This window comes from Magnolia sinica, chromosome 3 (genome assembly GCF_029962835.1).
Source record: "Magnolia sinica isolate HGM2019 chromosome 3, MsV1, whole genome shotgun sequence".
NCBI lineage: Eukaryota > Viridiplantae > Streptophyta > Magnoliopsida > Magnoliales > Magnoliaceae > Magnolia > Magnolia sinica.
In genome coordinates this window covers 42,413,858-42,427,148 of record NC_080575.1, presented here as the reverse complement: position 1 = coordinate 42,427,148, position 13,291 = coordinate 42,413,858, and the positions used below count along the sequence as shown (strand labels likewise).

At 40.5% G+C, this 13,291-nt stretch overlaps 1 protein-coding gene across 1 annotated transcript in view; it reads left to right on the top strand.

The window, feature by feature from the left end:
• The window catches only part of LOC131239846 (protein NBR1 homolog), a 32,074-nt gene extending 19,731 nt beyond the window's left edge, over positions 1 to 12,343 (top strand). The window contains exons 2-7 of the mRNA XM_058237731.1: positions 9,014 to 10,257; positions 10,396 to 10,513; positions 10,588 to 10,836; positions 11,062 to 11,211; positions 11,296 to 11,889; positions 12,044 to 12,343. Of these exons, the coding sequence (XP_058093714.1) occupies positions 9,014 to 10,257; positions 10,396 to 10,513; positions 10,588 to 10,836; positions 11,062 to 11,211; positions 11,296 to 11,889; positions 12,044 to 12,142 (2,454 nt within the window). The 3' untranslated portion in view covers positions 12,143 to 12,343. The remainder of the gene's footprint in view (positions 1 to 9,013; positions 10,258 to 10,395; positions 10,514 to 10,587; positions 10,837 to 11,061; positions 11,212 to 11,295; positions 11,890 to 12,043) is intronic.
• The last annotated feature ends 948 nt before the right edge of the window (positions 12,344 to 13,291 follow it).

Genomic DNA, 13,291 nt, shown 5'->3' with positions numbered 1-13,291 from the left:
CCCTTGTTTGTTAAACACCCTGGAACATGGACAAGATAATTGTGTCACATATGGAGATGTGAAGGATTGGTTGGTGGCAAATTTACACGTGCATGTGCACATTGACACATGACACATGTTTTAGTGCTTGAAGTTTGATGGTGGCATATATTTGTTAAGAGTTTCCAAAACGCAGTGGCAGTGTTTCGAATAGCATCTGCAGTGTAGCTACGAAACTATGTAGCGCAGGTAAAATATAGTAAATCATGTAGCGTATGTACTGAAGTCTGTACACTATATTATTTTTTTTTCAGTAATAATTTGTTATTATATGGTGATAAACTCACATTTTGAAAAAAACTTAAAATGTTAAAGTAAAAAACAAAACAGTCAAAAAGTTTATTTTTTACTTAAGTGGTGCGGACCCATTGTTATATTTGGTGTGCAACTCACACGATAAAAAAATCTTTAAGAGTAAAGTTAAAAAATAGAGCTTCAAAAGAGGGTTTTTTGAAAACCTCTCTTTTGAAACCCTACTTGTGACGCCAAGCACCCCCTCCTTTCGAAGACCTTCGATTCTCTCGATCCATATGACCATTGAAGGGGAGACTTTGGCTGATCATAGAACCTGTAAGAAGGTCTATTTGCTGTATTTTCAAGATCATTGGAGGCTCAAACGAAGGAGAAAATCAAAATCCCCGCCTTTGCACATATGTGCAGTTACAGAGTTAAAAAATTCAGTTTATTGTTGATTGAATCTCTTCTCAAGGTTCATAGAGGTGTGTTCTTACCACTTAATATTTAGTTCTTTTTCATTTTGAATGAAGATTTATTGTTTCTTTTGGGATTTTTTAAATTATTATTATTATTATTATTTTCATTTTGGGAATCCGACTACTATGTAATATTGTAGGATAGGGGTTGCTCTCCATTTTTCTTCTTCTTCTTCTTATGTTTTTATTTATTTATTTATTAGGGGCATGGCACATTTGGGGTTACTATGTAAATTTTTTCTTTTTCTTTCCCCCCCTTGTTTTTGGTTTTAGGTGGCTTGTTGTGGTGAGTGTACTAGAGGTCATACATCGTTTTCTATGGTGTGGCCCACGTGGGGCTCACTATGGTGTGTGCATGGTATGGATTTAATAAAAACTTGTGCACAGGTGGCTGTGCATTGGTATATATATGTGGACTGGCTTTTGATAAATCATAATTAACAACTTGTTTGAATATGCTTATACTTGAAAATATGAATAATCTTTTAGGCATTTTTATATTTTTTGATTTTTTAAAACTATTTATTATATTTTTATTATTTTGAATTAAAAAATAGAAGTATTGTCAATTGTGTAGCTTACGCTACGCTACTTACTCTACATATTATAGAGGGTTGAATGCTACGCAACATGCTATTGCTATTTAAAACACCGTGCAGCAGAATTAAATTTTCAAAAAAATTCTAAATTTTGATTAACCAACTTCTACTGGGCCCCATCTAGATATTGTCAAGTTTCTAAGAATAAAATTCTACGACTATAATTACCTGGAAAATGTTGCCACTCAGAACTTGTGTAGGTTGTCGATGTCATTCCTTCAGTTGAGAAGGCTCTCTCAAATCTATCCTAGATGAGGAGAGAAGGAGAGCAAACATGCCACTCCGTAGAGTAGGGCTAGCTCTGGGGAAACATATGACAATAGTCTATCCGTGTACCCCACACTTGGACGTGTGGATAGGAGGAGAGAAGGTTTCTCTCTATTCTCCTCTTCCTCTTTTTCACTTTTCTCTCTTTTGCTCTCCTAGTGGTGACGCCCAAGGTGTATGGAATGTCCAAGCTCCGTCTCCAATCCCTCTGGCATAGGATCTATTTATAAGGAGGAACTAGGGTTATAAGGAGAGACACTAGTATTGTGATCCTCTATTGTACAAACTTTGATATGCCCTCCTACATTTAAAGTTTGTAATTTTGCCTAACCATGTACCCAAATTGACCCACTCCCTCCACTTATTCTGACTATCCATCCTCGATCTGGTGCAACCCGGTTATTGAGTCAATGAGATCTCGATACCCAAATTGCAAGAAATTAAAAAATATGTACTCACAAGAATAATGGAGTAGAGAAGTAGAGAACTTTTATTGATATCAACCTTTCTTCTTACAAAAGTTGAAAAACCACATTTAGAAAATATTCGAATCTACCAACTCCTACACCACTACCCCCCTTTAATAGATCCTAAAGGAATCCTTGATTGGAATCTCTACAACTAAGATAATCAATCACAATTTATTACTAGCTAATTTAATCTTCCTTTATATGGCAAAAGCCTTATGAAAAACAAACATGCAAAGCAATCAAATCCCTAAATTCAGCCCATATCTTCAATCATATCAATTACATCCTTATCACATCTTTAAATTAGTCCCCATATCTTCCCAAAATAGTAAATTATAATGTCTAAATCTGTAAATATTCAGCCCAAATATTCAGCATGTGTTGGGCCTACGGTGGGCTATTGGCCTAACGTTATTGGCTGATCCTACAATGGGCCTAGATGGACTGTGGGCCTACATTAATTCCCCCCGGGTTGGAAAGAACTCGACTCTAACGAGTTAGATACTTCATACAACAAGTAGTAGAGGTTCAGATCCAATCTTTTCAAATCGTCGCCCGTGATCCATGTGCATTGAGAGTAGGGTTCAGTCTTCCATTTCACCAAGTATTGCCTGTATTGGCCCGTCGAGTGTTAACAGTCTTCATTCGCAACACTTGTTCAACTTCTTCCTTCTTTTTCTTTGGGAGTTGTTTATCCATATAGATAATGGCTTCATTTTGCATGTTAGATGCCTCACCATGGTACTTGAATTAGTCTGCCACATCGAAAATCAGTGAGATATTTGAGTCATTTGGCAACTCAATTTCACAAGCATCCTCTTGACTGGGCATGAACCAATTTTCTTAGACTTAAAACTTATTGTAAGTTCTCCTTGAAAACCTTTCTTTGTGAAGATAGACCATAACTAAGTCACATTCGTCATATATCTTCTCATGCCAATGTTCATTCGTAGCTTCTTGGTATCTGGTATTGCTGGCTTCAATCTTCTTCTTGATTTGAACTTGTGAGTCTTGGACGTGCTTGGCAAAAGCATCAACATCTTTGCTCACTTGATCTTGTACCGGTAATGGTACTAAATCAAGTACATGATGTGGACTTCTCCCACTTGTGATCTCAAATGGAGATTTTTTGGTAATCTTTCAAAAAAAAAAATAAAATGGAGATTTTCCTGTAGTACAATTCACTGAGTTGTTTTATGCAAACTCGGCTTGAGATAAAGCCAAGTCCCACTAGGATACGTTGTTGCCTACGATACTCCTTAAGAGATTACCAAGGCTCCTGTTGACTACCTTAGTTTAGCTGTCTTTTTGAGGTTGATGTGCGCTAGAGAATTGAAGCTTCGTACCCAATTGCTTCCATGAAGTGCACCAGAAGTGGCCCACAAACTTTGAATCACAATCTAAGGTTATTGTCTTTAGTACCTTGTGAAGTCGTACAATTTCTTTGAAAAATATATTGGCAATATGCATAACGTTCACCGTCCTTTTGTATGGAATGAAGTGGGCCATCTTCGAAAAACGGTCCACCACAACGAAAATTGAGTTTGCTCCCCTTTTGAGTTTTAGGAAGATCCAGAATGAAGTCCATAGAAATATCCACCCAAGGTGTGATTGGAACGGGAAGCGGTGTATGATGGCTGGTGTTTTTTACATGACCTTTGGAAACTTGGCATTGACGACATGGTGCTCTAAACCGTTCAATGCCGCGCTGCATACGGGCCATTAGTATTTTTCCTCCACCATAGCCAATGTATTATCCCTTTTGAAGTGTCCACCCAATCCTCTGTGTAGCTTAGATATGATCTTTTCTCGCATTGATCTTTCCGGAATGCGTAAGCCAAAACCCTTGAATAGATATCTATCGTGTGAGATGAATTCACAATTTGGATCTCAACCATCCACACATCTGTCAAGTACTTTGTCAAAAATGGGGTCCTCTTTGTATTGTTTTTTCAATGCCTCGAATCTGACGACCTCCATGGCGAGAGTTCCTAGCATAACCTCTTTCATACTTAAAGCATTCGCCGCTTTGTTCTAGCTTCTAGCTTTATGACGCAAAATGAAGGTATATTCTTGTAGGAAAGCCATCCACTTCGCATGTCGAGCACTCAACTTCTTTTGAGAGTTGAGATATCTCAATGCCTCATGGTCGGAGTATAGAATGAACTCCCGATGAATCAAGTAATGTCTCCAATGTCATAGTGCTTGGACCACCACATAAAACTCAAGATCATACGTGGAGTAGTTCTTCCATGCATCATTAAGCTTCTTACTAAAGAAGGTGGGACTTTCCTTCCTGACTCAACACCGTGCCAAAGCCAACATTTGAAGCGCCACTTTCCACTTCAAAGGCTTTATTAAAGTCCAGAAGTGCAAGAACTGGAGCTTCTATCATCTTCTTTTTTATGGCACCAAAGCTTCAATCTGTCGCGTTAGTCCATTCGGACTTGGCTCCTCGCATGCAATCGGTGACAGGTGCGATGATGGTGCTAACGTTCTAGATAAATCTTCGGTAAAATGTTGCCAAGCCATGGAAAGAATGAACCTCTAAGAGGGTTCATGGGGTGGGCCACTCCGCAATGGCCTTGATTTTCTCTTGATCAACCTTGATCCTTTCTGGAGACATAATATACCCCAAAAACACAACACTATTGACAAAGGAGCACTTTTTTAAGTTAACAAATAGCAACTCCCTTGTAGTACATCAAATATTTGTTGTAAATGATCAAGATGAATAGATGCATCAGGACTAAAAACAAGAATATCATTAAAATGTACCACTAAGAACTTTCCATAAAAGGGTAGAGTACCTTTGTCAACAGCCTCGTGAAAGTGCTTGGCACATTCGAAAGACCGAATGGTATGACGAGCCATAAATACAATCCATCTCGAGTCTTAAATGCAATCTTCCAATCATACTCGGGCCGAATATGTATATGATGATATCCGCCCTGCAGGTCAATCTTTGAAAAGACCTTTGCTCCATGCAACATGTCTAGCATATCATCCAAGTGAGGAATAGGAAACTGGTACTTGATAGTAATCCGGTTGCTTGCACGACTGTCCATGCACATCCTCCAAGATCCATCTTTCTTAAGGGTTAATAATGCGGGAACAACATGCAGTGATAGGCTTTCCCGAATTAAGCCCTTCTGTAGTAACTCAGTAACTTGTTGGTGGAGCTCGACATGTTCAACTGGACTCATTCGGTAGACTCGAACTTGGCACTAAATCAATGTGATGCTAAATATTCCTCATAGGAGGAAGTCTAACTGGGAGTTCTTTGGGCACCAAGTCTTTCTATTCATGAAGAAGCTCCTGTATTGGAGGTGGAACATCTATCTGCTTTGTGTCTTCTTTAGCAACCAAGACATTAATGTTGCTAGTCTCCTTGCTTTCATCTTCAAATTTCTGCACACTGTGATTTTTGACCCTCTTCTTTATCAGATTTGGGTGTTGGAAGATGTTTCATAGGATGCAGTGTGATATTAACACCATCCTTTACGAAGGAATAAGTGTTGGCTCAAGTCATGTGCACCATATCTTGATCCCACAACCACAGTCTTCCTAAAAAAATGTGGCATGCATCCATGGGAACTACGTCACACCACACAACATCCTTGGATCTAATAGAGAACGAAACTAAGCACCTAGAGTTAATAGAAACTTCTCCTCCTTTTTTGAACCAACGAATCTGATATGGTCATGAATGCTTATTTATGTTATTTAGGTTTTAATTTGTTCTCCATTTCTTGTGAGACAATGTTCTCACTGCTCCCCCCCGTCTACTAAAATGGTGCATAACTTTCCGCCAGAAGTACAAAGTGCGAAAGATTTTGTGTCGCAACCATCTCCCCTCATCAACCATTCCAAGCGTCGATAGCATAGTTTGTTGGATAATCAACTACTTTACCCTATCATCATACACATCTGCTGCATCTTCCCCAACATGCACCTCATTTTCATATGCATGGTCTTTATATTTTGTCCTCTTCAATTTTGTTTTGCATTCGGTCGAGGTCTTCAACGTATTTTCCTTCCTCAACCAAGTTTACTTTAATTGTGGATTGATGTTTAGGACAATGAAATGAACGGTGTCCCGGTTGCCCACACTTAAAGGATGGTTGCTTTGTCCCATTTTGAGTGCATTAGCCCCTCATCCATAACCGCCTCCCCTCGAGTTGGGGCTTGGCTTTATTATTGGATGTTGACCCATTGTTCCTTGGCCTATGGAAAGCCCTATGGTTGCCTTACATGGAAAGTTAGCATGCTGCCCTGTCATCGATGACGACCCTCGTGGGGCACGAAATCGCTTCCAAAGTCCCCAATTAATTATCTCCTCGGCTTTCAACGCAAGTGTATATGCATATGTTTTAAAAACATCTTTGAAAGCCAATTCATTTTGGATATCTGAGTTAAGAGCATTAATATATCTCAAAATCTTTTGGTCTTCATACTCATGAAACCCTGCCAGTAATGTCAAGGAATGGAACTCCTCGGTGTATTCGTTTCCTGACTTGTTCCCTTGATGTAAATTGTGACATCTTTGATAGAGGTTACGGGTGTAAGTCGCAGGTAAGAACTTCCTTTTTTACTTCTTTTTCATATTTTTCCAAGAGTTATTTTCTCTTTTCCTTGACGGATTTTTTCAGCTTGGAGTTCATCCCACCATGCTAACGCGTGGCTGGAAAGCTTCACAACTACTAGCTTCACCTTCCGATTATCTGCGACTTCTTATACTCAAATACTTTTTCCACCTAGCTTGGCCAATCAATGAAATCGTCAATATGCAACCGGCCATGGAATTCCGGAATTTTTACCTTAATTCTGGGCTCTCTATCACTTTCCAACAATTGAATGATCCGATCATTGGTGTCTTCATAAACCAGGCCACCCGTAGTTGGTTAAGACCTTTGATGGGGACCTCCCCCGACGTGTCCACGTGCTTCAACTTCGGTCTCTAGATTACCTCTATGTTGGAGCTCACCAACGTGATTAGTGAGGTTGCCTACTGCATGCGTGAGTTGATCTACTCGCTCTGTGAGTGTATAGATCAAATGGGTTACTTGCACAAACTCTTCCAGTGTCACCCTCTTCGAAGCCATTAGAGGATGATGTAGAGTTGAAAATTCCCCAAAGACGACTTGCTCTGATACCAAAATGGTGCAACTTGGTTATCAAGTCAATGAGATCTCGATATCCAAATTGCAAAGAAATTAAAAAATATGTACTCACAAGAATAATGGAGTAGAGAGGGAGAACTTTTATTGATATCAACCTTTCTTCTTACAAAAGTTAAAGAAAATCCACACTTAGAGAATATTCAAATCTACCAACTCCTACACCACCACCCCCTTTAATAGATCCTAAGGAATCCTTGAATGAAATATCTACAACTAAGAGAATCAATCACAATTTATTACAAGATAATCTAATATTTCTTTATATGGCAAAAGCCTTGTGAAAAACAAACATGGAAATCAATCAAATCCCTAAATTCAGCCCATATCTTCAATTATATCAATTACATCCTTATCACATCTTTAAATCAGCCCCCATATCTCCCAAAAATAGTAAATTGTAATATCCAAATCTGTAAATAATCAGCTCAAAAATTCAGCACATGTTGGGCCTATAGTGGGCTATGGGCCTACGTTATTGGTAGATCCTATAGTCGGTCTAGATGGGTTGTGGGCCTGCATCACGATCCAAACTCATGGAAACCAAGTTGTAGACCACAAAATCTTATCTTAATGCATGAACCCAACAACACTCACTTATGAGCCACTAGAATTGACTCTGTGAGGTGGGACGAGGCACATTACATCAGGAACTTGAACTCTCCATATGCCCTCAGTTTTATAGATTAGTCAAAGCTAGTACATACACAAGTTAATCTAGATCAGGCATAATGGGTCTCTTGATCCAAAGACTTGAAGTGATCCTGCAATGCAAGAATCCTATTGGTCTAATAACAAGATCTCATATCCATGAATACCAACACTCCTATGTTGGGTAGGGTAAAGGCACCAAGTCGACATTGAACTCGATGGGGGAGAGCCTTCCATCCTACATCATCGGTTCCCTCACACAAGATTACCACCTAAGAATTACCACAGGTTAATCCTAAAACCTATTTGGTGGTCATGGAATGACAAGGTACTGAGATTCATGGAATACAACTTTCCCTTGATTGTCACCATTGTGCCCAAACTCAAGTTCCTAACAATAACAAAGGAAACCCTTTACTATGGATGTACGATTAAGATATACCCGCATATTAGTTATGGCATTAATAACATGTCAACACTGGACCCTGGTCATCATAATTTAATGTCAAGATCATCAACTTAACAGTTATGATCATCACATTGGCTTTTCAAGGCATACAGCTCAATCAATATGCACATGTGGGATGCTTGAACTTGGATGATTGCACACGTGGCACGTTGGAACATGTCATGCATGACGGGTGAGTGTTCCTCATGTGCACTAAAACTGTAATGTGTAATCGACAAGTAGTTCCACCTCTCCACTAGAGAAACTCAATCCATGGTCTAATAGTCATATGTCCATGACTACTTGTCCAAAAGTGCATCGAATCCCATGCACAAGGGTGTTGACAGACCGCGGAAATGTACGGTTGCTCTAAGTGCGTCTTGTGACACAACTTTGCTTAAATCCAAACAGCCCCTGTGTTGTTGCAATCAGGGGAACAGTTTACCTTGGGTGACCATTGCATGCCAGAATTTATTCCTCTAGTTCTTGTTAATGACCGCATGCATGTATGTGGATTCGCTCTTGAGTGTTTGCTACATTCTTTAAATGTACACATCTGTTTTAATTTGATCTGATGTGCTCTCTCTCTCTCTCTCTCTCTCTCTCTCTCTCTCTCTCTCTCTCTCTCTCTCTCGTATTTCTTCAGGTAAAATATGGAGATACTCTTAGACGTTTTAATGCCTATGGCGTTGGAAACACGTTCAAACTCAATGTGGATGAACTGAGAGCAAAGATCCTTGACCTTTTCAAACTCAACCCAGATGCTGATTTCACCCTTACATATGTTGATGAAGATGGTGATGCTGTAACACTTGTGGATGATGATGATCTGTGTGATGCTGTTGTAACTCAGCGCTTGAATCCCTTGAGGATAAATGTGCTGTTGAGCACTAATAAAATTGGGACACCTGGCACCAGATCACTCGCAGAGAGTTCAACTCCCACAAGGTCTCCAAGTGTTGGGATTCAACTGCCTCCTCGCGTCAGTGCTGGTGTGGATGAAGCTTTGGGATCTATGCCACAGCCATTTCGCGATACACTTTTGAACCTCTCTAGTGACATGACGACAAAGGCTGCATTGTCTGCACCAGCACTCACTGATCTTGTTGAATATTTCTCGAAGTTGGGAAAGTCATACCTTGGTCCTCTTTCTCAGGTTCAGGATGGTGGGGTACTGACCACAGCGAGTAATTCTTCTCATCCCATGGATCTTAATATTACCGTAAGGCCAGAAGGTTCAAGTGATCTGATTGCCAGTCCGAAGGGGCTGCCAACCACCAGATCTGTTGACCAAACTTCATATAAAAATCTGAATGGGAAAGACAGCAGCACAATGACCACAGTTGTGGGAGCAGCAGCTCCAACTACTCCTTTTGGTCTATTCAATTTGGATAATCCCTTCATTCCATTTTCATCAGATTTCTCAACTGTGGTTGATTCAGTTCCATGTGTGCGCGCATCTAAGGAATCTGCAGAAGTTGGTGATGGCCATCATGATGGGAAAGCTGAAGCAGTTGTTTCATCCTTTGTGCCCCTTGTGGACCATTTTAGGGGTCTCAATCCACATTCTTCTTCAGATTCAAGCGAGTCATCTCTTCCAGCAATTTACGGAAGTGCAGACGTGTTGGAAGGCGATAAGCATAAGAAATCTACTGATGGAGTAGGCCCGTCTGCCTCACATGTGGGTTCCAGTGAGAGCAAATGTCCTAGCGGTAGCCAGATGGCAGCAGATGCTTCTGTTGTTGTGCATCCTCGTGGCTTGTATCCGGTTGTCCCTCCATTTAAGGTGAACACTGTCCACCACAACATGCTTCGAACTTTCCATAGGGGTGTCCGATGTGATGGTTGTGGAATGCACCCCATAATTGGTCCTCGGTTCAAATCAAAAGTGTAAGAAGATGCATCTTTTTATTTGGTTAGATTGCAGTTTCAGAGGTTGATTCTGCTATATGTTGTTTCTATTGTTGCAGATCCTTTGAGATAATTCTGATTTGCTTCTTGATTTCTTCTGCTGGGAACTCTTTGCAGGAAAGAAGACTATGATCTGTGCAACATCTGCTTCTCAGAGATGGGAAATGAGTCTGACTATACCAGAATTGACCGTGCGGCCTATCGGTCGCTGCGAATGAAGGAGTTCTACAATCATGTATGGAATTATTTTGTCAACTTTTATTCCCTTTTATTTTGATTGATTTTATTTGCCAATCGTGTCAATGCCAGCATCATCCTCGATTCCAAAATACGCATTCACGTGTTCGAGTTGGTGGAATGAAAGTGGGTAAACAGAAGCTCGAGAGTAGCTTTGTTCAAGACGTGACCGTCTTAGACGGGACTCTGATGCCTCCGCTTACTCCTTTTACTAAAATATGGCGGATGCGTAACAGTGGTACTGTTGTGTGGCCACCTGGTACACAGCTTGTATGGATTGGGGGGGATCAATTTGGGGAGAGAGGCTCGATTGAGTTGAAGGTGAGCAAGCCACATGTCTAGCATATATTTTTCTTTGATATTTTTATGCCCTTTTGCATTTATTTATGTATTAATTTTCAGCCAAGGAAGTTGGATAAGTTGTGATTAGGAATCTCCCATCGAGAAAGAGCTTTTCTCTTGTTTTTAGTTTGTCCTACAAGTTGATTTACCACATGATGCTCCCAATTGATTTTGAGATGGTGAATTGCTTCTTGACCCATGCAGATTCCCCAGAATGGTTGTCCTGTGGATGAGGAGCTTGACATTGCAGTTGATTTTACAGCACCATCACGCCCTGGCAGATACATTTCTTACTGGACGATGGCATTGCCTTCTGGTCAGAAGTTTGGGCAACATGTTTGGGTCCTTGTTCAGGTCACTATCTATTATTCATATATATATATATTTCACAAAGACTTCTTTTTGTTGTTCTCAGCTAGATTGCCTCTGTGGGTGCAGGTGCATGAATCCCAACAAGATTCTGTGCCTGATGGCGCCCCTCCTGGCTTGAACCTGAACCTGCCTCCTGGAATTAGTGTGAAGAAAGGGAATGGGGTGGTCATAGATGTTAATGTCGAGCCTATGGATGGTGGTCACATTGTACCTGACGGCTCCAACGTGGCTGCTGAAGTAGTGAAGCCAACAGTTGAAGAATGCCCGAGAATGACACAAGAGCTCAATCTTCAGGTAGATGATGCTGCTGTCTTGCTTGCTTGCAGTGGGGTTACACTACCCCTTGCCGAGACAGCAGCTACCTCTGGGTCGCATCCACTAGTTGATGTCACAGAACCATCCACAGCTACCACTGAGGAGGAGGTTACACTACCCCTTGTTGATGGCAGTGGCACAACCGAGGAGGTGCTGCTGCCATCCCAATCGGAGGTGAGTGCAGTTGAGCAGACCCTTCTCAAGGAGCTGGAAGAAATGGGTTTCAAGCAGATTGATCTGAACAAGGAGATTCTGAAGTTGAATGATTATGATCTAGAGCAGTCTTTAGATGACCTCTGCGGAATTGCTGAATGGGATCCAATTCTCGAGGAGCTGCAAGAGATGGTAAGCTTTTTAAGTTTTTGAAATTAAAAATAACAAAGAAAAGAGCAGAAATTAAAGATAAATGTTCATTCTCTTGGACTTTGTTTTGGCGATGATAATTTTACCTGGTATGTGGAAGCTGATACATAGACGGTGGGGCCGGTGGTGTTTGCAGGGATTCAGCAATAGAGAAGTGAACAGGAAATTACTGGTAAAGAATGGGGGAAGTATCAAGAGGGTTGTGCTGGATCTCATTGCAGGTGAGAAAGCATAGATCTCTACTCTATATAATGCGAGAGTGTAGCTATTGACATATGTATATAAATAATATCAACCAGCAGCACCCCCTGAACTCGAAATTGGCAATCTTATAAATAATTTGGCTGGGATCAACCGCACCCCGTACTGGAATTATTATTATTATTATTTTGGTTTGCTCCCCTACTGGAAATATATTGTTATTAGTTTTTCTTTAGTTAGCATGCCTAGTAGATATGATGAAACTGATACTCTCTCATGGCATAACTGATAACCCAAAATTTCCATCAGCACTAGGGAATGAAAGTGAGGAGAATGGTTGAAGTCTGTTAATCAAATGGGGTTGATGTTGCTAAAAAAAAATACATCTGGTCTAAATGTGAAGCCTCTGTCAATTTGTTTGGATTATTTGGCGGGCTGCTGATAGGTGCTGATTGCTCTGTTGGACATTTCTGGCTTTGGATCATGCCTGGATTCCTCAATTGGTCCCAAGCCTGTTTATTTACTGGGTTGGGCTTGTGCTGTAGTTGAAAGGCCGTTGGCCTAACTCGAGTCCTTCTGGGCACAGGCCACTGGATAAAAAATGAGTGGCATTTTCATAAACCATGGAGCCGTTTTCATAATTCAAGAATATATGCATTCGTTCACAACTATGTATGGGATGTGAAATGTTCAGGTTTATAGCACAGATTTAACTTGGAAGAGAGAGAGAGAGAGAGAGAGTCTTATCTTATTTAAGGTTGGTTCTTCTATGAGTTCGCATAGAATAAGCTTCTTCTACACCCTGATCCATAGCTCAAGTGTAGACTGAGTGAAGGATACCTCATTTCGACACTGAGGTCTTGGCATTGATTCCCTAGTGGGGGTGGCTAACTGTGAACTGACAGTGGGGTGTACTAACAAGCTAACAAAAAGAAAAAGAAAAAGAAGCTTCCTTCTACAATATTTTCACCTGCGCCTACAAATATACATGTTCGCTAAATAACTCCACACCGCTTAAATTCGTTAAGTGAAAGCTGGATCTTACAACTCTCTATGGATTAAGAGTAATTAACTTCTTCGTGTGTGTGTGTGTGTGTGTGTGTGTGTGTGTGTGTGTGTGTATATATATATATATATATATATATATATATATATATATATATATAACAGAGGCACCCACGCA